Raw genomic sequence first — 26,275 nt, 5'->3', positions numbered from 1 at the left:
CAAAGATCAAGATGGCAATTGTCGTTTGTCCGTTAAACTTTGTTCTGCAAGGCGTCCAGCGGCTGTTTTGCTCCTGCCTCTGCGTTCCATGCTTCATTTCAGGAAAATCAAGGATGCAAACTTCTTAGAGGTACTTAGTTTCCATGGTAACCTAAGCTGACCTCAACATTATTGTTCTCAAGAGGGGAACTGACTTTACTATATGTTCATTCACTGAATTAATGGACTCCTCGTTCTTTTACTAACGGTGGCCTAACAATGAAAAAAAGAGAGGGAGAGAGAAATGCTGGGTTTGTTTTTTTTAAAAAAAAATAAAGACACACACTCTCTCTCTCCCTCAGACAACTGTCCAGTCTTTTGTTGAAGGGCTTATTGCAATGAAGTGAGTCTATTTAAAGGGGGGGGAGAGAGAGATTATAAAAATCAACTCAAAGCTGCCTCTGTTGTGGCAGCTAAACACACTTTTATTTCATAGAGTCAGAAACTATAAAACAAGCAAATTGAAGTGCTGAACGAACCTGCAATACCACAGCAGAGTGTGTTGAAAGTGGATTTGAGATATAACCGATAGATATTGTTATACAGAAGGCTGTGATTCTTAGCCACTATTGTTCAGTTTGTTTCTCAAACCACAACTGGACCCTCACTCATTCCTCCATTTTTTAGTTTTTATTTTTGAAAACAAGACGGACGTAAGAAATGTAAATAGACTTGGGAGTGAGATAACATAACTGTGGGTCACCATTAGGGAAGAGGAAAACCCAGTACTGCTCACATTTTAAAGTGAAACCACCTGATTTTTAGTTCCCGGACTAGAATGCAGGTGGAATGTGTACTTCTCTGCAGTTGTGATACAAAAGGCAATGTGTATGCTATGGGGAAAATGTATCACAATGCATCTTTTGGGCGGGGGGGGGGATGTAAAATAGATAGATAGATAGATGATAGATAGATAGATAGATAGATAGATAGATAGATAGATAGATAGATAGATAGATATAGATGATGATGATGATGATAGATAGATAGATAGATAGATAGATAGATAGATAGATAGATGATAGATAGATGATAGATAGATAGATAGATAGATAGATAGATAGATAGATAGATGATAGATAGATAGATGATAGATAGATAGATGGATAAATAGATAGATGATAGATAGATAGATAGATAGATAGATAGATAGATAGATAGATAGATAGAAGATAGATAGATAGATGATTGATAGATAGATAGATAGATAGATATAGATAGATAGATAGATAGATAGATAGAGATAGATAGATAGATAGATGATAGACAGATAAATTGATAGATGATAGATAGATTATTTACAAAATGCTTAATAGAAGGGAAAGGCATGAAAAATAAATGCATTTCAGAGCATTTTTTATTTTAAAAATCCAAAACTGTGATGGAGCAGTGCATGTGAATTAGTGCATGGTCAGGCCTGCACAACACATAGCTCTTCAATATTTCACAGTTATGCTTTTGGGGAACGACCAGGGTTCGTTGTCAGAGCAGCTGCTTTGAATGCAGGAGTTCAATGCCCAACATCTCCACTTAGGACTGAGGGGAGACCCAAAAAGGTCTGGTTTACCCCATAGCTGCAGCCTTGTATTCAAGCAGAAATCAGCTCTCTCTCTCTCTCTCTCTCTCTCTCTCTCTCTCTCTCTCTCTCTCTCTTTCTCTCTCTCTTTCTCTCTCTCTGCTTTTCCAGTACGCATCTTTACCTCTAGGTCACACATCACAGCAAACCCTACCCTCAAAACTCAGGCTTTGTCCTTCTAACTATCTCATAGCTGGAGGAAGTGCCCCACTCATTTGTCGTCTGGCCCAAAGCCCCCCCTTTTGCTTTCTTAAAAGAGCCTGTCACCTTTCCCTTTGTTCTCTTTGAACACTTGCTGGCTCCAGGGGTTAAGTGTCTGGCACCCAGTTTAACACCCTATACCTAGATTAAATTATAACACTTACTGGATCCAGGAGTTTAGAGGAGTCTTGCACCCCACAAACTCATAACGTTATTTTAATAGTCCCCAGGGACAGATTCTGCTATTTATTCAAGAATTTTTTAGCATGCCAGTTAAGTGATTTCTAAGTCAGAGGGTTTGCTGGCCAATGCAGAAAGGTTTGTTACCTATAGGTAAGGATGGAAGAAGGCGACGGTTTCTGTTTTGCCGCTTTCATCGTCCGCAGCACTGTTTCAGTTCCACTGCAGTTCATCTCCCACCAAAATCTACATTGCTTGTCTCACTGTCTGCTGTGATGAAATCGCACAATTTGTGTAATTTATGTAATTACTCAAATTGCATTGCCGTTACATTATTGCACCCTATTCAGTTCAAAGCAAAGGAAATGCAATGTAACTATGTATTGTCTGTGTAGACATGTGCAATTTCCGCTCTTGTTCATTCAGATTTCTCCAACATCTCTACTTATAGGAGCCCCAGCAGTGAAAAAATCAAGGCACTTTAAACAAAAACAAAAACCACGCTAATTCATTTGAGGAACATTTCAGGTTTTGACAGCTTCTGAAAACGGATATGCTTAAACTCACCCTTTGACTGCCTTGTTTTGTGTGTGATTTATATGGCAATAGCCATTGGCTGCAAACACATAAAATCTGCCCGACTGATATTTTTAATAACACACCCTTCCCCAAATGAATATGTTCACAAGCACCATAGTTTTGAATGCATACTTAAAAAAACCCCAAAAAACAGGAGAAGAACTGAGAACATTTGATGCCAATAAGTGCAAGGAGTTTTTCAGAGGATACAAAATAAACATCATGGTTTGCTTTGCACTGCACTGGAACTGCAGGGAATCTGAACTTTGAGCAACTCAAAGTTAAAATCTCCAGACCAAACGTGTGTGTGTGTGTGTGTTTAGTACTGTTATTATAAACGTGGCAAAGGCCTTCGGCAAATTGGCCCAAGTCATAATTGCTCCACAAAAGACAGTTAACAGTTCCCCTGCTCTTCTCTAACTACCTTCCTGACTTCCCATTGAAGCCTAATTTCCCACTCCTTGAGGTCATCAGTCATCAGCCCCTCAGATCCCACTGGGGAAGGCCCAGCAGACCTTTTCTCTCTCCCTTATAACCGGAGGCCTTTCTCTTTTTTTTGATGGCCCTGTCCTCTATAAAATGTCTCTACTCTCTCCCAGTGGGGTGAGCTATGTTTATAATATCCAAATAATGATTTCACAAATTATCATAATTATCAATCAATCATCTTCTTTTGAACAATGCCTTCTGCAAGTATCAGATGGCTTGGGTGACCTGTAGAGTGTGTGTGTGTGTGTGGTTGCGCAACATAAACAGAGAGAGATTTATTGGCTCCATGGCTGCTAATGCTTCTCTGCAATGACATTTAGTGAATTTGGGAATAAATCTGCCCCGATAACTGCCAGGCTTAGATATGGGATGCAGTTTCTCAGAGCTAAAGGATTCGGCTCATCAAAAGAATAAAAGTAACAACAACAACAAAATTTCTCCAAATTTCTATAAAGATATTCTCCCTTCTATTTATTTGCAATACAGTCTTCAACAGTCTCTAGTGCTCTTCAGGAAAACAAGGTCAGCATATATCAAAAGGGGCTTTCCCCGCCAACGTGTTCATTGCATTTTGCACAAGCCTTAATCACATTTATTACTTTAAAAAAGTATTCATAATGCAAACTCGAGCAGAAAGGAAAGGTCTTTCGTCTTAAAGATTGAATCTCTCTGTATTATTATTTTTTAAAGACAATATTATCTCTCGGTCTCCCCACAGAGTTCCTCCTTGTTAATGGATAAATCTAGACTCGCCAGAAAGTCACAGAATAAATTCAGAGCCTCCCCCCACCCCCACAACCTTCTTGGGCAAATGTCTATCCTATTTGATTTTGATAAGACGGCTATTGAGCTTTAATAATGTTGCCTATCCATTTCAGCTGGCCCTTAACATGTCTCTTTATTTGTCCCTAAAGCCTCTTCAAGCAATGCCTTTTTATTACAAGTCTCTCCGCATGGTCTCTGGGGAGACGGGGTTGACAAAGAGTGATAGATAGATAACTCTATAGATTATCTCCCACAGCTGTTTTCCCTCCAGTAGCCCCCTTAGGCGATTCCCTCTAAGTAAACAGAGGCTAAAGGGGGGGGGGGAGCATACTGGAGAAAGATGCCTTCCAAGGTTCTTTAGTCATCATGCTTGAGAAAAATAAAATTAAACAGCCCACACTAGACTGGCCTGTATGGATGCTTCTTTCTTCCATCTTCTCTGCATTTTTCAAGCATTTCCCCCCCCCTCCAGGGGAAAGAGGTCTTGCTTTGGAAATGGCTTATCATGCACTAGAAAAGTAGGGAGTGTGGTACCCTTTCTGACATTAGAAACAAAGAGGATACAGAGCTGCCTTTTAGGTTTATTTCCTCCCTTCCCATTTTGATTTACCCCAGGGTTTCCCAAACTTAGGTCTCCAGCCATTGTTGGACTACAACTCCCATCATCCCTAGCTAGCAGGACCAGAGGTCAGGGATGATGGGAATTGTAGTCTAAAAAAACACACACCCAGAGACCCATGTTTGGGAAACCCTGATTTATGTCATTCACTGGAAGGACATTACTACCTGGATCCTCTGCTCTTCCCAGCATTGCTTTGCAAGGAGCACACCTTGATAAACAAATCCATACAAAATGGGTGAAATACAACAGTAACCTTACTCAGAACAGGCCCACTGAAGCCAGTGAAGAGGATTTAAGGATGTAAGAAGAGCTGTGCTGGATCAGGCATCCTGTTATCGCAGTGGTCAACCTATGGGAAGTCCATATGCAAGACCTGAGCGCAATACCACCTCTCCCCACCTCCAGTTTCCAGAGGCTGGTATTCAGAGGCAAACTGTGTCCAACAGTGGAGGTAGTAAACATAGCCATCATGGCTTGTAGACATTTCATTAAGTCTTCATCTCTATAACCTAAGCACCGCTTTGTGGCATCCCTTGCAGAAATCAAACATGACAGATTCTGCTCACACCTTTAGGGCAGAGAAAGGCACTGGTACAGGGCAATTTTTCATTCTTTACTCCTCTCCACTGTCTTGCGGTAGTTCCTTCTGTTTAGCACCAAGTTCCTTCACAAGCCATTAAGCTTAGACTTGAACTCTTTACCCTACTGCTTTGACCTCTGTTGGCCTGGCTTCAAAATCCGACTGGCCTTCAGCAAATTTATCACCTCATAAACCGCCGGTAGTGCTTCTTTACAATGTGTTTAGGCTAGAGCCTATGTCAAATATTATAATTGTCATGGTTTATGTTTGCAGTTGGTGGGGTGTGTGTGTGAATTAAGGCAGGAAAATGAGGAACCAACCCAACTGTGGATAGTGAATGTCCAGTTGGCCTTCTCTCCTCCCTGCCACCTCACTGTTCAGTTCAGTTCTGCATCCTTCTGCACACCTGCCCAGAAAAAGGCAACCAAACTTATCAAGGCCATGAAACAACATCCCTAAACGAAGAAAGGTTGGAGCGTTTGGGACTTCTGAGTTGAGAGAAAAGGTGTGCAAGTGATGACATGATAGAAGTGTACAATATTATGGATGTCATGCATGAAGTAGGTAGGGAAACATTTTCCTCCCTCTTTCAGAACACTAGAACTCATGAGCATCCAATGTGAATTTGCTGTACCCATAACTCCTGCACTTTTATTTCACTAATTGGTTTAATTGGTTTTTGCAGATCCTCTAAGCTGTTATATTTTAACAGACATAACCTGTTTCACCAGATTCATGTCTTTTTTATGGGCGTCATGGCAAAGTCTACATGAATATTTGCATGCATTTCTGTGCAAATTTCTCCTTTAAAAAATCCCGCGTTATAGTATGCATTTTTGCTGCTGTTGTTGGAGAAGAGCACTGCAACATCGGGAATACTGCAAATCTTGTTGGATAGCTCTGTATATTTATTTATAGCAAAATAAATAAATAAATAACTTGTATGTGGCAATTACATTTTTTTAAAAAATCAAAGCGGTTTACAACAATTGTACACACAATAAAAGCCACATGGTTATAGATCACTGACTAGTTTATCTTAACTGCCTCCATAATCCCAATGGCAAAGAAAAAAAAGTTTTCAGCAAATGTTTAAAGGCCAAAGTAGAAGACACCTGTTGAATCTTTACTGGAAGATGCCTGGACCAGTGACAGGAAAGGTGGCCTTCTTGATAGTTCCACCTCCCTCAGAAGTTTCTAGAGGCTTCCTGGAGGAGGGCCTTCTCTGTGGTCATGGAATCCCCTCCCCCACAGAGGTACATCTGGAAACTTCACCATATAACTTTTGCTGAATGGTGAAGAAATGCATATTTACCATGACCTTTGACACCTAAGATGTGTGCTTTGACAGCCCCACCCTATTCCTACAAATGCCATCTGGTGATTTGTTAATTCAATATGATGATTTGTTGATTATTCTATATGATTTGTGCTGTATTCGTAATGTTCTATTATGTTCTATCATGCTATTCTTATTTATTGTTTGTAAGCTGCTTTGGGTTTCATTTGAATGAAAAGCAGCATAGAAATGGAGTAAATCAAACCAATCAATCATTTTTAATTTTTAATTGTTATAACCTGCCCTCAGACCTGCTGATCAAGGGTAGGTCATAAATTTAACAGCAGCAGCAGCTCAGTTTCATGTCAAATGAACCATCGCTTTGAGAAATGCAAATTAGGTAGGTTCACATTTTAAAAATTGTGAGACATTTAAGGAGGATGTTTTTTTTAAAAAAATCAAAAGAAAAAATTGTATGTGTGCCTCATTGCAATAACAAGCATTTAGAGACAAGCTCACATTGACTGGGTACAAATGGAATGGGACTTATTGCTAACACATCATGAGAAAGTCCAGGAAAACTGCAAAGTGGCTTCTAAAACAAGGAGGATGGGATTCCATTTTGGGGGGTGATAAATGAGGTTATGATAATAAGGACTGTCCCCACATGGCTTGGGATAATAAGAGCCCTCCAAGGTCCAGACAAATGGCCGATGAGTTATGAGATGAACAAGGTAAAAAGTTCAGCACTACTGCAAGGTCACAGGGTGGTCAACAGAGGGCATTTCATGTGGGACATCCCAACCCCCCCCCCCCAGCCCTCAAGTTTAGCTTCTAAAGGAAAAGATTATTTGCCTCATCTCATCCTGGAGAGAATTGGAATAGACTGTGTTGCGTATAGATATGTCTATGTATCTCTTTTCAAACTGCCTCTGGAGCCAGCCAGATCTAGAGTTTCACAATGTTTGGCAGAAGCTGCCCGGGTGTTTCGTTTTAACTTTCAGAGCTCAGAAAGTGTCATTAACAAGACAGCCATACAAAGGGGGCAGGGAGAGAGTTGCTCTAGTTTTCAATCTGAAACAGCAATGGTTTCTTAAAATGAAGTCTCTGGAGGTATGCTACCGAAAATATGGGATTTCATAAAAAAGAAAATAAGCCAAAGTGACGCTTAGAAAGAACACCTTTAGGCAAACACATGTTGCCATTGCCTAGATAGGTGATGCAATGAAGCATGCCCTCCAACTCAGTTAGTTGTTCCACTAAAACTGCAAACTGGATAGACTTTGGCTGGGATAAATGTAACAATTTGGCCTAATTCAATAAATAGGCAATGGTAAGCAGGGCTGCTGTGAGATCCCAAATAAACCTGCTAGCATTGTCAGATTAGAATATATTTTGGGCACATTCATACTGCTTTAAAAAGTCATGGTTTCCCCCAAAAGAGTCCGGGAGTTGTGGTTTGCTAAGTATGGAATTGATGCTTTTGAATTATGGTGCTGGAGGAGACTCTTGAGAGTCCCATGGTCTGCAAGAAGATCAAACCTATCTATTCTTAAGGAAATCAGCCCTGAGTGCTCACCGGAAGGACAGATCCTGAAGCTGAGGCTCCAATACTTTGGCCCCCTCATGAGAAGAGCAGACTCCCTGGAAAAGACCAGAGACATCACCTTGCCAACAAATGTCCGTATAGTTAAAGCTATGGTTTTCCCAGTAGTGATGTATGGAAGTGGGAGCTGGACCATAAAGAAGACTGATCACCGAAGAATTGATGTTTTTGAATTATGGTGCTGGAGGAGACTCTTGAGAGGCCCATGGACTGCAAGAAGATCAAACCTCTCCATTCAGGCAGTGATCCATGAAGGGGATTCTTAAGGAAATCAGCCCTGAGTGCTCACTAGAAGGGCAGATTCTGAAGCTGAGGCTCCAATACTTTGGCCACCTCATGAGAAGAGCAGACTCCCTGGAAAAGACCCTGATGTTGGGAAAGATGGAGGGTACAAGGAAAAGGGGACGACAGAGGACAAGATGGTTGGACAGTGTTCTCAAAGCTACCAGCATGAGTTTGACCAAACTGCGGGAGGCAGTGGAAGACAGGAGTGCGGAGTGCCTGGTGTGCTCTGGTCCATGGGGTCACGAAGAGTCAGACACGACTAAACGACTAAGCAACAACAACAACAACAACAAGTATTGTAGTGCTGTAGATGTATGGTGTGAATGTGGCTGTGGTGTGACCTCTAAAACTCATGTCCAATTAGAAAACAAAGCAAACCAGTACTAAAGGCTAGAAAGACAGCAAGAATCAGGATTCTCTGTCACCAAAATCTGCCAGGCGTGATGCCTGACTCATCGGAATCTGCCAGTCCCTGTCCTCAGATCACCCAAAGCCACAATAACCCCACCACTGGTTCAGTAGCATATTCCACGTTCTGCCCATGAATCCGCAACATCTGCAAAGCTCCACACATGATACAGCAGCATCGGCCAGGCTTGACAATCTAGCCTACAAGGAAGTGCCCTGGCCCCAACTCCCTCAATTCAAAAAGCTACCACACTGAAAATGCAGACTCACTGCTACTGGGACATTTGTCAAGAAGGGTGTTCTGGGCTGGAGCTCTGCATCCAGATTTCCATCTTCCTGGATTACTGCAGTGACCGTGTCACCAGCCTTTGGAAGGGGCTTTGCAGCTGATTTTCAGTTGTTTGGGCCTTGGGTGGAGAAGGTTTTCACTGATACCAGTTGTGGCGCTCACACAGGGTCCCCGGACGTTTCACCGTCTATTGATCCCTGTGCCACCACTTTATTTCTCGCTGCCACCACCCAGGCCCTACCTGGTAAAATTCTGAGTCCAGTCAGGGTTAAATTGGAACATAAACTTTATTTATCGCAGTTTAACAAGCATGTGGTTTCATAAACGGTATCAGTCAATTACAATCATGGGGTACCTATCCAGACCTATAACTTCCGCTACCTGCTCTCACTCACTAAACCACCTCTCAGATATTTACTTGTCTTCCTAGCTCCTAACTGTTCCTGACTCAGCTTATTTCACTACACTAACTCAACCTACCCACAGACTCTATCCCCATTCACTCCCACTCCAATCAACCACCCAACTCCCAATGAACTTCTCCCTTCGCCCCTCCCAGAGCTGGTTTTATAGTCCTTCTGACTCCACCCCCCTGGGTTCTGATTGGGTAACCTGTTTAACTATTTCACCTCCAGCACTCTCATATGTTAACGTCACAACAGTCCCCTTCCAGCATGTATAGCTGACCACATGGTTTCGAAGAGTTCCGAGAGATGAAAATTTTAGGCAACGCATTCGCCTCCACAGAGTGGACTCGAAACCTATTTATAAAAAACAATTTTATTTTCAGTGCCACAGAAGATTTCTGAACTTTTGTCCAGCTTGACCCAGAACTGAGGCCTACATCCTACCTGCAAATCTGTCTTTCTGTCTGCATGCTGAGCCCACAGACAACACACAAGCGGAACCCCCCGCACAATAAATAGGGCATTCCTGTTCCAATATGCAAACGACACGCTCAAAAAATTTAAGTGGATATTCAGGAGACATATATCACACCCACTTCCTCGCCCCTGGAACAAGGAAGCAGTCTAGGTCCTGTCATAACCAAATACAGAAGCTGCACAACTTGGACAAAAGGCATTTTTTTCTCTCCTACCTTTTTAATGCAGCCAGCTTGCAACGCTGTCTCAGGATCCGTAAGCATTTGCTGAAAGTAAAACAAAAACAAAGGTCACTTGGCAGATCTGGGGAGCAGTGAGACAATGCAAATCATATTGAAATAATATGGGTAAAAGTATGATTTTTAGACTGGGAAACAAGCATACAGTGATTTGCATACAGCGATAGCACTAGGAATGGGTGAATCTGTCAGTTTGGGTATCTCATTTTTCCTAACTTAAGTTCTGTTCTCCACACTTCCACATCAATGTGTTTGCAATTTCATTTTGCGGAAAGCCCTCATGAAAATTCACCAGTGAATTTCCCTTAATATACGCATTTTCTTTGTGTGAAATTTTGCCTGGTGTAAATGTTTTTTTGGCAAAACCATTTCTCCTAACATGCAACAATGTTTTGTATATTATCTTCATTAATATAGGCATTCATTTGCACACTTTACCATAACACACACACACACACACACACACACACATGTTTCTGCAGACGTTGTTTGGAGAACCACATTACAAAATTCCGAGAAGGGCCAAGTTCAAAGGATGGCTGTGTTTCAGTTCGCATAGCACTTCAGAAACTGAATTAGGTTGATTCACTTTTAAATGCAAACTGAATTGGATTCCTCCCCAGTCTCTAGAATGAACGCAAGGAGGGTAAAACCAGGCCTTCAAACCGAATAGAGAATTCCAGGGATGTGGGAATCAATCTAATTCTCATTTGACATATGTTCCCCTCCCACTGCAGTCCATTCCATTCAATTTCTACATCAATCTGCAATTCACACTAAAAAAAAAAAAAAAACCACACACACTAAAACATTGAATACACATTTAAAATATTATTTCCCTCTCAAAGCACACATTTCTAAGTGTATTTGCTTTTGCTAAAACATGCATTTCTAGACATATTGCCTCTCAAAATGTACATTTTAAAAAGTATGTTACTTTTCTTTGTTTTTGAGCTGAGAACAGAGTCATAGGTTAGAACTCAATGCAGTGAATTGCTCTGTTAGAGCAAGTATTCCTGCTTGCCTGACTGAACCATCTCCCCTTTCCTCCTCCGGCACCTGCCTCGATCTAGGGCAGGCATAGGCAACCTCGGCCCGCCAGATGTTTTGGGACTACGACTCGCATGATCCACAGCTAACAGGACCAGTGGTCAGGGATGATGGGAATTGTAGTCCCAAAACATCTGGCGGGCCAAGGTTGCCTATGCCTGATCTAGGGGTTATCCCAACCCTCCAGCGCAGATTTAGGAGAGGCATGGGAGCATACAGGGTGTGGGGGGGGGAGGAGGAGAAAAGACTCTTTGTGCTAGTGGAAGTCCTTCCACTGGCTTTTGCTAATGGAACCAGGTAGTTAAATCCAGCCCGTGGTATCCAGGAACTGCAAAAAAACACACACCAAAAAAACTGATGGCTAGCTAACAGTGCAATTCAAACTATAGGAAGCCAAGTGCAATTTATGGCAGGATAAATTATGGTGATGTAATTTACCCCTTTTCCAAACTCTGTTTAGGAGTGAGGAGGCAGAGAAGTAACAAGTCTTGGAGGTAGAGTTTGACTTACACCATGCTGTTTGCCATGTAACTTTTCCTGGGTTGCCAGGTCACATGACTGAGCTGAATGGAAATTGAAGCAGGGGCAAGTATTCTTCTACCCCAGGCTTCATCAAACTTGGCCCTCCAGATGTTTTGAGACTACAATTTCCACCATCCCTGACCACTGGTCCTGCTAGCTAGGGATCATGGGAGTTGTAGGCCAAAACATCTGGAGGGCCAAGTTTGAGGAAGCCTGTTCTACCCCATCCTGCCATGCCCCATCATTCCCTGGAACTCCCCTTTCGGGGGACTTCCCCCAACCCCTGTTGACCTTTCTTTATCTGGGCTAGCTGAGCCCCAACTGAACCATGATGGCGTACTTATGCTGGTGTGTCTCCAGCTGAGCCAGGATGAGGACCTTCAGTCAGCGTATCCTAACTGAGGCCTGACACAGTGAATTCAATCAGAAACCTGCCTGTTCTAAGCTCCTCTCGTCCCAGCAGATCTTGGGTTTGGCTCCTAAGGTCTCGTTTACATTATAGCCTGCGATCAGGTGAGTTTTATACTGGAATTTGCAATTATCAAATTCTCCAAGCATCACTAGCTCACACTCAGGCCTGGTTCACATTTCCATTAATTACCATACAATGAGCTGTTGGATATGTAAGCTGACTCCATTCAAAAGCACCCTCATTAAGGGGATAAGCAGGACAATATGAACATGTCAGCTAGCATGTTATCTCTCTCATGGTATATACATGCATGTGTTTTGTTGCTTAAAGACTCCTGTCCCAAGCTTGATTTTCACCTCTGCTATGACCTACCAAGTGGTCTTCAGAAAGCCCCTCATTCTCATCCTCTTTCCTATCAACGCAGGAATGAGAATATGCTTGGAACTTGCGGGATTGCAGGAAGAATTATTTGTTTCTAAGCACGGCAGGGATGTTGTGATAAACTAAACAGGTGATGGGCAAACATGAATTATCCCAGTTGATTGCTTGCAAAAAGGGTCAGGGCACCAGAGATGTGCTGCAAGCATGCAGAATCATGGCAGAGCTCTGTATGACTATGGATCGTATCCAATGCTATTCCTACTCAGAGGAGACCCACTGAAGTTAATGGACATGACTAACTTAGATTCACTGCTTTCAACAGGTCCACTCTCAGGAGTATTTTGTCAGAGACAAACCCGTGTTGCTCCAGGAAAGAACAGGGAGCCCTTTATACTACAGTGGTTCCTCAGGTTACAGATGCTTCAGGTTACAGACTCCACTAACTGAGGAATAGTACCTCAGGTTAAGAACTTTGCTTCAGGATGAGAACAGAAATCACACGGCGGCAGCAGGAGGCCCCATTAGCTAAAGTGGTACCTCAGGTTAAGAACAGTTTTGGGTTAAGAACGGAAACGGACCTCCAGAACGAATTAAGTTCTTAACCCGAGCTACCACTGTACTTCATTGGTCCAGGTGGATCCAATGGTGAATATGGATGGGTGAAGTCGGTCCAGATTCCAATGGTTCTTCATTGAAAAGCAGCCACCTACAGTTTGGTGACATGGGGGAATCTGTACAGAGCCGACAGTTCCACACACACCCTCACTGCCACATACTGCAGTTAGGAGCAGGTTTGATTGTCAAAACTGGAGAAAAGAAACGGGCAACAGCCATTTGAGGCAAAACCTGTTCTTTGCCAACTAACTGTGGTGCCATTTAGACTCCCTTCACTGGGGAGGGCGCACTTGGAATAATGTGTCCATTCTAGTTGCTTTGCCTCTAAAAGGGATATTGAAGAGCTGGGAAAAGGTTCAGAAAGGGATAGCCAAAATGATCAAGAGGCTTGAGCAACTCCCTTATGAAGGAAGGTCACAACATTGGGGGTTTGCTGGTTGGTTGGTTGGTTGGTTGGTTTTTAGTGTAGGGAAAGGTGAGTAAGAGAAGGCCTGATGGAGGTGGGCAAAATTATACATGGTGCTGTGATTGTGGAGAAAGTTTACCTCTCCTTCTCCCTATACTAGAACTCAGGACATTCTGTGAACCTGAATGCCTAAAGATTTATGGCCGACAAAAGAAAATACTTCTTCCCACAGCAGCACATAGCTAAGAGAAGTAGTGGTGGTTGCCAACATGCCTGGTTTTGAAGGAGAATTAGACAAATTTGTTGAGGCTATCAATGGCTGCCAACTATCATGGCTGTGTTCTACCTCCACTGTTGGAGGAATCATGCCTCTGAATACCAGTTTCAGGGAATCACGGGTAGGGAGAGTGCTGCTGTCCTCACACCCTACTTACAGAACTTCCCATCAGCCTCTGACTGGGCAATGTGAGAACCCGAGAAGAACGTAAGAGCCCTTCTGGATCAGGCACAATTAGTTGAGTATCCTGTTCTCACAGTGGCCAAGCAGATGTATGTGGGAAACCCAAAAAGTGTGTTAGTTTAGATGGCCCACTGGCCTGATCCAGCAGAACTCAGGTTGCATCCAACTAAGTTCTCCTCAGAACAAACCTATGTAAATTAATGAACCTAAGTTAGCCATGTCTATTAACTCGAAAGGGTCTACTCTGAATTGGACAAGCAATGGTTACAACCCTTTTATGCTTTCACAGGGCCCTTCAGACATCTATTTACTTACTCTCTTGCACATAAATGTCTGCCATTTATTTCCATGGGGCAGATAAAGGTCTTCAATCAACGGAAAAGTTGTGGTGGAGCAAATCTACTCCCTACACCTAATCATGGGTGGTCCAGCCTCCACCAACATGGATCCCTTTGCCCCTCCCATCCTATAGATCATTGCCATACACAGGGCCCACGTGTAGACATTCCCCTGGTTTCTTAATATTAACAGTAATCACTCATTATCATCGTCAGGATTTCAGACCTAAATATATTTGCTGTATTTTTCTTTCTTTCTGTTCCTTCCCTAATAACCCTCAATATTCTCTTTCCTTTTGGACACATTTGCACAGCTGTTTTCTGGGAAGCTCCTGCAATGGTTCCAAGATGTCTTTCTGGAGTCGTAGTAGCTAATTTGGAACTCACAGACTACTCCAGCTATTTCTTCTCTCTCTCTCTCTCTCTCTCCCACCCCCGTTTTCCAGGGTGGAACTCTGAGCTACAGAAGTCCTACACGTTCTGCCCAATAAATGTGCCAGCTGAGTGGGTCTGGCTCCATCTGTGTGTTTGCATGACCCGGCCTGGGTAAGGCCTCCCAATTTCCTAAGTTCAAATATGTTGGCAGGGCTTTTCCCTGAGCTCAGCTGTGACAACAAAGTGTCAGATTTTAAATATGAAGGGTTTTCTAACCCCTCCGATGTTTTACGTTTCTTTTAATAGACACCAAAAATTGTGGTTTTGGAAAGCTGCGAAAAGCAAACAGGAGCGAAAGGTGAGCACCGGAGGAACAAAGCAAAGTTTGTCAGGGGAAATTCAGCACTCAATGCTGCATGCTAAATAGTTTTGCATGCCCCAATGCGAGCAGATGGGGCTGGTTCGATGGAGCAGAACCGAGCTGGGGTTTTAAAGGGAAAGGACAGTCCTTCTGGGCCAGGCCAGCAGCCCACACTCAGCTTGTCAGCCCAATCAGGATATACGGAAATTTAGGGAGGGTGTGCAATTTCTTCATTACAGTCTAAAGGAGGATTTAGCTACCTAGCGCAATATACACTAAGATAACAAAGCCAATTTTGATCCTCATTGAGTCTCTCTTTGGAGTTCCCACCAGGCTGAAAGGGCAAGCAACCATATTGTCTGAGAACCAGGAATGTACAAAACTGTCAATATCAGTTTCTCACCCACTCCCCCAATCTTAATTCAGTTCTCCACTTTTCTGTATACATTTGCATTGCAGAAAAACTCCTGCTGGAAATTCATTAGCATTCTACTTCCTAATACAGTGGTACCTCAGGTTAAGTACTTAATTCGTTCTGGAGGTCCATTCTTAACCTGAAACTGTTCTTAACCTGAAGCACCACTTTAGCTAATGGGGCCTCCCACTGCTGCCTCCACGCCGCCGCCGCACGATTTCTGTTCTCATCCTGAAGCAAAGTTCTTAACTCGAGGTACTATTTCTGGGTTAGCGGAGTCTGTAACCTGAAGCGTCTGTAACCCAAGGTACTGTAATGCACAAGTTTGCAAGCAAATTTCCCCAATGCAATGCATTTTTGGTGTGTTATGTTTGCAATCAAATGCATTTTCATACACACTTCCACCCTGATACATCCAGTTACTTGGTTAGATAAATGCCCCATTACATTTTGAAGGATGGCTGTGTTTCAGCTTGCAAATCATTTCAGGTAGTACTAATTAGGTAGTTTTGCATTAAAATGTGAACCACCGGGCTGAATTTCAGAGAGAGAGAGAGATTATTTCTGTCTCCATGCCATGTGTCATTTTATATGTACCAATCATATCACCTATTACTCCCCTTTTCTCTAAACTTTGAAGCTCCAAACTCTGCAACATTTCCTTATAGAGAGACCAAGACCACAATGGAACTGCCAAGGAAGAACTGAAGAGAAAGTCTCCAAGATGTGAAATATCAAATTTGAAAAATTCTGAGTGGTATTCAGCACAGTCCTACATAGAATGCACCCATTGGCATTAGTGGACGTGGCTAACTTAGGTTCATTAATTTAAGTGTGTTTCCTCTGAGCAGGACTGAGCAGAATGCTACCCTTTATCCCAGCATTGACAATTCCAGCAAAAATCCACTCCTTGTTCCTGGATGAATAGAGAGAGAAATAAAAATTTCCAAAGGAGTTTGAACACACACACACACACACACACATGCGCTCTATCATACAAACATAACAACATTTCAGCAGCCACTGCTGAAGGACAGCTTTGCATTAGCAGTTGCTCTAGGGCTGGCAGCGGTGGGGAAGGAATCCTGTCCCTAGATTTTCCTTCCTGGAGTTAGGAGATGGGAGAGGTTTTGTTGCTGGCGCATTGGGGTTTGTGCAACTCCTCCCCACTTTCTACAACCAAACATGTCAGGAGACGCCATGTGAATCTTTTTCAAAAACAGTTTACAAGTTGGCATGCGCCATCTGCGCTTAGCCCTAATTTGATTACATTCCCCGGACGGATCACAATGAGCTTATGTAAATAGTAATATTATCCATTCACCCCATGTGCTTGGATAAATGGTTATTTCGTGTATGTGTGTGTGCATGTGTGTGTGTGTGAGAGAGAGAGAGAGAGAGAGAGAGAAATTAAAGCACACAGGCATGCAAAATGGATGGATATATTGGATGTAAAGTTATTGAATCTATTTGGCCAAACGGCTGTTTTGCTGTGCTCAAGATTGCATATGGCATCCAGAGTTTTTATTTCCTTTTCCAATATCTTAGGTTGAGGCTAGAATCAATAGATTTAAGCCTGAAGACAGATAATGGGTTGCACCAAGTGCTAGACCTACTCAGACTAGACCTACTGAAGTCAACAAACATGACAAACCCAGGTCTGTTGATTTCAGTGGGCATATTCTGAGTATAATTTTGCTGTCTCTAGAGATGTGCTGAGTGCCTATACTGAAGAGTCACAACCCTCTGTGCATGCCTGGAACTGTTGAGAGTTACTAGGGCTAGAACCAGGAATCTTTGGTTCTGTGTGCAATTGCCCTGTGGGGTGAGCCACCAGGTCACGTTGAAGCATATTAGGAGTAGGAGAAAATTGATTCCGTTCACACCCAAGGGCAAACCTATCTTATTTGCATTTTCTGGGGAAAAAATACCATAAATAATGCATAACCTTCCTTTGAAATTCACGCATCTTTGAATTTTGCAATGCATTTCTGAAGCCAAGCAATGCTTGGGTAAAGTGTTCCTAAAAATGCATATATTTATGAAAATAACACACAAACATGCATTGTTTTAGGGAAAAGCACATTGCAAAAATGTGTATATTAGGCAAAATGGAATAGGAAAACATGCACTGAAATGCTGACACATTTTCACAAAGAGTTTAAAAATAATAATTACATACTGATGTGGAAATGTAGTGAACTGAAGATAACACTTGGGAAAAGGCCATGTGGATAGAAACTGGACATAAATCGACAAATTCACCCATAACTCCCCCCCCACACACACAGCTAGGAGATACATTGAAACAACCACAGAGAAGTCAAGGATGGGGTAGCTGTGGGTTGTAGTCAACTAACTTTTACTCAGAGTAAATCCATTGAAATTAATGGACTTGGGGTTGATGGGAGACGGAGTCCAACAACATCTCAGAGATAGATAACTTGGCACAAAGCTCAATTCATGGCTGTCAGGAGTTGTCATGGGCCACCAGTCCTTTGCTCTGCATACTGTTGTCTCATGCTGCACAGATGTATTGAACTATAACTCTCACCAACCCCAGCCAGCACAGAGAGATCAAAAACGGGGAAGCTGTGCCCCCACTCCATATATTGTTGGACCAGAACACCCATCATCCTTGGCCATGGTGGCTGGGGCTGATGTTAAATGGAGCCCTACCAGTAGTCATAATGAGGCAGTGGTCCCCTCAAGCAAGTGATTTTGGATTTCATGAATGGGTAGCAAAAAGAGAGGTTGATTTATTATTGTTGTATATTACTCCCAAGGCGAGGCACTTCTGCAATTTTCTGCCTCAGATGCCAAGACCCCAGCCATCATGGCTGTCAGGTTTAGTGCTACTCCCACACAAGACATAGAACGCTGGCAGTTTACCGTATTTTTCGCTCTATAGGACGCACCCGACCATAGGAAGCACCTTGTTTTAGAGGGGGAGAACAAGAAAAAAAAAAATCTCCCCCTCTCTGCTCAGCTCCCCTGAAGCGGCAGGAGAAATGGAGCCCCTTCCATTTCTCCTCCCGCTTGGCTGAAGGGGCACTGCGCAGCTCTCCCTCTCTGCTGAAGCCGGGAGAGACTTGCTCTCCCGGCTTCAGCAAAAGGAACCCGAAGCCTCCGGAGCGCAGCGGGACCTCCCGTTGTGTTCCGGAGGCTTCAGGCAGTTATCCCTGAAGCCTTCAGAACGCAGCGCAAGTTCCCACTGTGCTCCGTAGGCTTCAGGTTCCTTTTGCTGAAGCCAGGAGAATCTTGCTTCAGGCGGCTATCCCTGAAGCCTGGAGAGCGAGAGGGGTCGGTGCGCACCAACCCCTCTCACTCTCCAGGCTTCAGCGAAAGCAACGCGAAGCCTCTGGAGCACGGAGGGAGTGCTCCCTCTGCGCTTCGGAGGCTTCGCGTTGCTATCGCTGAAGCCAAGGAGCCTGCATTCGCTCCATAGGACACACAAACATTTCCCCTTAATTTTTGGAGGGGGAAAAGTGTGTCCTATAGAGAGAAAAATACGGTAAGTAGCTGAGGTTTATTTTTCAATAACAGGCTTACAGCAGGCCAAGCTTTCACAACTCATCCTTCCCCGTCGGAGTCAGTTGACTCGACTGGCTTCTGACCTCTCCCAAGGCCAGATATAAGCCACGTCTTCCCCCGCTTCATGCTGGCCCGCTGCTGCTCTAATCTCTTGCTCCGCCTCCTACTTCTTGGTGACTAAGGTGCAGCCAATTCCTCTTCCTCTGGAGATTCCTCTCTGCTGGGTGTGTCCCTGACAATGGCCAATGGGGTCTTGGTCCCCACTAGTCCAGAAATATATGGGTGATCTCTCTGTGTTGGCTGGGGTTGATGAGAGTTGTAGTCCAATACATCTGTATGGCACCAGGTTGGCAAAGGATGAGTCAATAAGTCAAGGGACTTATTCCTCTCAAAATTAAAAATCCTGTATTGGTTATTGGAATGCATAGATAGATACATATCCCCCCATACACTATTTAAGAAAGGAGGGAAAGGAAGGAAGGAAGGAAGGAAGGAAGGAAGGAAGGAAGGAAGGAAGGGGTAGAACCCAACCATAAGCTCACATTAAGATGCAATGACCACCCATGCACCCATTTTTAATTTAAGCACATGAATCCAATGTGAAATTGCCATGCATAAGAAGCACGTTCAATTGCCGCAAGGACGATTAGGTCCTCAGACCACTGCACAATGGACAGCAGGTGTTTATCCTTCTAGGCCAGGCATAGGCAAACTCGGCCCTCCAGATGTTTTGGGACTACAACTCCCATCATCCCTAGCTAATAGGACCAGTGGTCAGGGATGATGGGAATTGTAGTTTCAAAAACATCTGGAGGGCCGAGTTTGCCTATGCCTGTTCTAGGCTGATGGTCTTGGAGTGACCATAAGAGCTTGCCAAATCTGCTCAAGTTGTCCTGGAATGGTTAAACAGTTTTGTACTCCAAGGAGCCAAGGGTGATATAAATCCCCCACAAAAGAAAACCACCACAGATTGTATATCCCCACAACACCCCCGATAGACAGCTATCAGGCAGCTGCCGCAAGATCACTCAGGAAGCTTCATGGCATGTGTGCATGGTCTCAGTACTTTGCACTATGCCAGCTCTCAAAGACCCAGCGAGGGCCTTTGATGGGCTGAAGATGAGGCGTTTGATCAGGATGTGTTTGATGTTATTTGAATATGAAACAGAGAGGGTGGTGGTGGGGAGCTGGCTTAATATTTAACCTCAGATCAGATGCTTTTCCGTACTAGCATTCACCTCCAAGCTGAGTGTCTGTCGTCTCCCCAGTATGCAGAGTTGCACTCTTCACCCTAATCCCTCCAGACGGTCCTCAAACACAGCCATGATTAATCGTTTTGTCACTCTGGGCTATGGCACCAGGCAGATACTGTGGAGAGAGGCCACACCCAAGAGCCCAGCTGTGATAACTCCCAGGTGTGGGAAAGTTCATATATAATGATGATAACATGGTTAAAATGAACTAATGGCAGGGCGAGTAGAGACACCTGACTCCATAGCACCTGACTCCACAGAACCAGCCTTGATCAATGACCAATGTTTGATCAATAATTATCATCCTTTATCTGTTTATTAGATTTCCTACCCAACCTTCAACATGAGATTCCAGGGCAGGTTATAACAACTTATAAAAAAAAATTAAAATCAGTTAAAACAATTACAATCAAGAGCATAGGATGAGTAGATAGATAGATAGATAGATAGATAGATAGATAGATAGATGATAGGGAAGTACTTAATTCGTTCTGGAGGTCCGTTCTTAACCTGAAACTGTTCTTAACCTGAAGCACCACTTTAGCTAATGGGGCCTCCTGCTGCCACTACGCCGCCACTGCACGATTTCTGTTCTCATCCTGAAGCAAAGTTCTTAACCCGAGGTATTATTTCTGGGTTAGGGGAGTCTGTAACATGAAGCGTATGTAGCCTGAAGCATATGTAACCCGAGGTACCACTGTAGATGGATAGATAGATAGGTAGATAGATAGATAGATAATCATTTTGGTCATTTATATACAATTTCATACTTTAAAGAAACCTCTGATATTCTAACAATATCACAAATGAAAGTAAAATACAAAAAATAAAAATCTACGTTTCAGAGCAGCATGGGGCAATTAGGTAAGATGTTCTCTTAAACACAGACAGTATTTAATGGGGAGAGGGTCAAAGACATGCAAATAACATGCATAGCCCATTAGACAACTGTATTTGCAAGGTTGTTCCATAAGGAATGGGCAGCACCAGCGAAATGCAACTGAAAGGGAAAAAGTTGAAAGTTCGAAAGTTTTGTGCAGCTTCACAACCAGGTTCACCTTTACTATTGAAGCTTTAGATTTGTTCTTTCTCTATGAACGGCACATATTAAAAGTGATCATCAACTTTGTTGAGAGATGAAACCAAGATGAAACTGAAAAATATATCAAAACTCCTGGCTTAAACACACACACACACAGCAAGAAGTAATAACCTCCCCCCGCCAGCTTTGGTGTGATCATATCCCACGATAAATATCAGGAAGTTAAACACGCCGTCTAATGGGGATCATTTGTAAGAAGTTCAGTATGCAGAGGACTTAAGACTTTTGGCCAAGACAAACAGAAGACAAGGTAGAGATTGCAGAATGGCACCTTTCCCTTTGCCAAGTAATTGGAGGATGGTGATAGGAGGATGTTAAGTACAATCCCACAGTCTTCAGGGCCTATTTGGTTTTTATATGGCGTCCTTATCAGGCTTTAAAAGTCCAGTGTTTGTGAGCTGATGAAATGTACTTCAAGCTTTGGCAAGGCTTTCCCCCCTCAAGGAGAAAAGGGGGGAAATAAATACTGTAAGCTCATTACATGTGTTTCTGTGTATAGAAGAAATAGAAATCTAATTATGAGGTGTATTCTTTTCCTTTCATGTAGCAATCTCCCACTTCTGGGACATTTCATTTATTTATTATGTCAGACCCTCCAAGTGTCCCTATTTTCCAGGGACAGTCCCGGATTTACAGAAGCTGCCTCGGTTTCTGTTTTGATCCATGAATATCCCGCTTTTCCTTAGGACGTCCCTATTTCCATCAGATATTCTGTTGGAGGGTATGGATTATGTGACCCCCGAGCCATCTGAAAGCAGTCCTCTATAGGGAAGTTTTTAAATGTTTGATGTTTTATTCTGTTTTTATATATGCTAAAGTGGCTGAGGCAACCCAGTCAAATGCATGTGGCATAAATAGTATAATAATACAGTCATACCTTGGAAGTCAAACAGAATCTGCTCCAGAAGTCCGTTCGACTTCCAAAACGTTTGAAAACCAAAGCAAGGCTTCTAATTGGCTGCAGGAAGCTCCTGCAGCCAATTGGAAGCCGCGGAGGCCTCGTCAGACGTTCGGCTTCCAAAAATAGTTTCTAAACCGGAACACTCACTTCTGGGTTTGCGGCCTTTGGGAGCCAGAATGTTCGAGAACTAAGCTGTTCAAAAACCAAGGTACAACTGTAATAATAATAATAATAATAATACTGTACTGGCCCAAATATAAGCCACACCCACAAATAAACCACACCTTTAAAATTCAAGGGGGGAAAAGACAATACCCGAATATAAGCTGCTCCCTTAAAAATTCCACAGGCATTATTTTTTGTTCTTTGGAGGGGGTCCCTCTTTAATATGGGGAGGGGTGTCAAAGCCTCACTTCAATAAAACAAAGTAGGCACAATAAATCATGGGTAGGTTTTGTCTGTACGCATATGATCCATCTCTTCATTTCATGCAATCCTTTTTCGTTATAGAACTGACCTCGTTATTGACAAAGTGATAAAAGGGAATGAATTTGTCCGGTGCTTTGGTTATTGATAAGCTGTTTGTTAAGATGATCTGTAATAATCATAAGTAAATAAGGGCTGCCCATATATCTTCTGTAATGGTAATGCACTGGGAGCGAGGGAGACAGCGATAGTTGGCGGATCCAGGTTAAATATATCTTGCTAAAAGGTAGCATTCAGCTTTCATTCTTCACTCACAAGGAGTGTTGAATGGGGAAGAGGGGCTTCACTGCCCTGAAGTTAATGAAATTATAATAATAATAACAATAACAACAATAATTTATTTATACCCCGCCCATCTGACTGGGTTTGGCAGTTATTTCTTCAAATGAGATATGTACAGTTTACTCTCAAAACTGGGGGTTTCCAAAGGGACATTGAAAATGCTCCCCTGGCAGTGTGGGCCCAATTTGTATTGTGTGGCTGCAATAGCAATTCAACTGACCCACTTAGCTTGTTTATTGCTTTAGGACACTGGTAGCCCTGAAAGGCTCTCCATAAGATGTCAGAATTTTGTGAGGAACTGGGATGGCTAGCGAAATTTCTGAAAGGGGAGGATGCTTTGATACTGGGTCTTGCCTTTAATTCAACTCAAAGTGAAGGGTGGGGGACCCAGCGACCCATAAAGCCGGTTTTTGATGAAGCTAGTAACAAATTTACAGGAGAAGCCTCCCTAGCCAAAGGCCATTTTCTAGGTTTCTTCGGTAGCTAAACCTTCTCTCTTCTTAGGAGTGTAGTAATGCTAGCACTTTACAGCCAAATCCGATGCCATTTTAGTGAGACATTAGCCCTGCTGCGTTGAGTAACTCATAAGTAAAATGTGCGCAGGATTGCTATGCTACTTTGCGCTAATGCTATGGGAAAGGTATTCCACGCCCCCCCCCCCCCATTTTCGCCACTTAAGTCAGCCACCTATGTGGTGAAAAGACACATGAAACATCCGCCTTTTTAAACACTGCTAGAGTCCAGGGGGAAAGCTGGTTATTTTTCCTACACTGTCTGGGAACATAACCCTTCCTGGTACCCTGACAGAAAGGATGGGATATGTCAGTTTGAGACCCACCAGCCACCGAGCCAAATGTCACTTTAACATGACAGGGTCTTAGTCAGTCTGCCTGTTAGACGGAGAAAAATGACCCCCATTAGTGCCGTGGAAGAAAATAAAGTTGCATCCTGAAAGGTGAAGTAGAAAAAAGAAAAGCACACCCACAAACCCCACGCTGAATTGGAACAGGGTGACAGGTACTCAGCATCTGTCATGTTGAGACATCCCAGCAAGGTGAAAATGAAGATCTGTACCTGGTATATTAACGGAGAGTGTCTCTTACAGTTTCAAACACAGTGGTGGGGGGGAAATGGCCAAACAGAAGGAAACCCCATTGAGTGGAATGGGGTTTGCTTCTGACTAAGGCTAAAATCCCATGCAAGGGGTGGGGAGGGTTTTCAATAAAGCAGAACTTCCTTAAGAACTTAAAAGTCCTGGTGGATTGAACCAAAGGTCTACAGTGGGACCTCAGGTTACATACGCTTCAGGTAACATACGCTTCAGGTTACAAACTCCGCTAACCCAGAAATAGTGCTTCAGGTTAAGAACTTTGCTTCAGGATGAGAACAGAAATCAGGCTCCAGCGGCGGGGCAGCAGCTGGAGGCCCCATTAGCTAAAGTGGTGCTTCAGGTTAAGAACCATTTCAGGTTAAGTACGGACCTCCGGAACAAATTAAGTACTTAACCTGAGGTACCACTGTATGTAGACTTGAATTTTTGCCTCACAGGGGCCAACTAGATGTGTATGGGAAACCCACAAGCATGATATGAATGCAGTAGCACAGACCTATTCGTGTTTTCCGGCAAATAGAATTCAGAGACATATTGCCTCTGATACAGGAGTAACCAGTGATTACCTCATCATTCATGAATTTGTCTAAACCCATCCTAAACCTGTCCAATGTGGTGACCATCACTCTGCCTTTTTTTAAATTAATAATTTATTTACAACATAGTCCACAACAACTCATACATACAAACAAACCCACCACCATTGACAATTTAATTATTGAAATTAAACTATCCTCTTACATAAAGAAAACAAATATAAAAATAAAAGACTTCCATTATCCTGTAAATGGCCTTCTTGTATACTGTTTCTTTTATATGTGATTATTACAATTATTCCTAGTTATGACTTAAAAGACCACGAAGTCTCCTACAGAAATTAATTGACACAAGTCCAGATATATATTTTGGGGCACTGTTTGGTAAAGTATTCTCTGCATTTTCCCCATTCTTTTTGAAATTCTTGTCTGGCTTCTTCCCTAATTGTCTCTGTTAATCTGGCCAGTTCAGTATAATCTAATAATTTATCCTGCCATTCCTTTTTTGTTGGCGCAAATCCTTTTTTCCAATTTCTGGCAATTAAGGTCCTCGCCGCGCCTGTGACATAAAGGAATATTTTCCAATCTTCTTTTGTTATAGCTGTGTCTGTTATTCCTAATAGGAAAGCTTCTGTATTTTTCACAAAGTTATATTTAAACATTTTTTAAAGTTCATCATATACTATATCCCAGAAGCTTTTGATTTTTTTCACAGGTCCATCTGATATGTACAAGTGTCCCTTGTGCTTTACCATACCTCCAACACAGGTTGGCTTTTGTTTTATACATTTTAGCTATTTTGGCAGGTGTTAAGTACCATCTATAAAACATCACTCTATCTTGAGGGAGCATATTTTGCAATGTACATTTCACACAGTATTATACTACTCTAAGAAGTCATTGCTTCCCCCAAAGAATTCTGGGAACTGTAGCTTGTTTAAAAAGCTAAGACTTAAAAATCTTTGTCTTAGAGAGCTATGATTTGTAGACTTCCATTGAAAACTCCATTGAATCATAGTTCCATGGTGGGAATAAGGGTCTCCTAACAAGTCCCAGAACCCTTAACAAACTCAGTTGGGAAACCATGAGACTTTTACTCTCAGAGTTGTGGGTTTCAAACACCAGTGGCAGGCATCTCCAACCTTTGGCCCTCCATATGTTTTGGACTACAATTCCCATCATCCCTGACCACTGGTCCTGTTAGCTAGGGATCATGGGAATTGTAGGCCAAAACATCTGAAGGAGCAAAGGTTGGGGGTGCCTGTCCAGGGGGCTGCACTAGATGACCCTAATGGTACCTTCCAACTCTGTGATTCTGTGATACCCAGGACTTTTTAGGGGGAAATCATGACTGTTTATAGTGTCATGATACTGTTTTAAATATGTAGTGCAGTTTGGCCTATGGTTTAACTAGGTGCATCATGGTATCTGTTTTTAATCTTCCCACATTCAGCTTCACTGGACGACTTTCAGGTTTTAGTATTATGAGAGGAGGAGAGAATACTTCTTTTCTGGATGAATTTGCAGAGAACTAGGCTGCTGTATGCTTAGGGTTGCAGCCCTAATCCCATGGAAAACTCAAATTATTAAGAGGTACGTGAAAATATATGCAGCATTCTTGCATAAGCTAATGTTCAGTGCCATTTTTTTTTGTAGAGGCAAATTGTGGTATTGTTTTGCCACAACATCGTAAAGACTTCTGCTGCTCAAAAAC

General features: G+C 42.8%; 1 protein-coding gene across 6 annotated transcripts in view; it reads right to left on the bottom strand.

Annotated features, from left to right (window-relative positions):
• PRDM16 (PR/SET domain 16) overlaps positions 1-26,275 on the bottom strand; it is a 459,509-nt gene that overhangs the window by 200,165 nt on the left and 233,069 nt on the right. For all 6 annotated transcript variants that reach the window (XM_083512877.1, XM_083512879.1, XM_083512881.1 and 3 more), the window contains exon 3: positions 9,998-10,048. In XM_083512877.1, coding sequence (XP_083369003.1) covers positions 9,998-10,048 — 51 coding nt within the window. The remainder of the gene's footprint in view (positions 1-9,997; positions 10,049-26,275) is intronic.

Source organism: Podarcis liolepis (genome assembly GCF_965112155.1).
Source record: "Podarcis liolepis genome assembly, chromosome: 7".
Classification (NCBI taxonomy): domain Eukaryota; kingdom Metazoa; phylum Chordata; class Lepidosauria; order Squamata; family Lacertidae; genus Podarcis; species Podarcis liolepis.
Note: the sequence above shows the minus strand (reverse complement) of the source record. Positions and strands in the feature narration are given on the sequence as shown.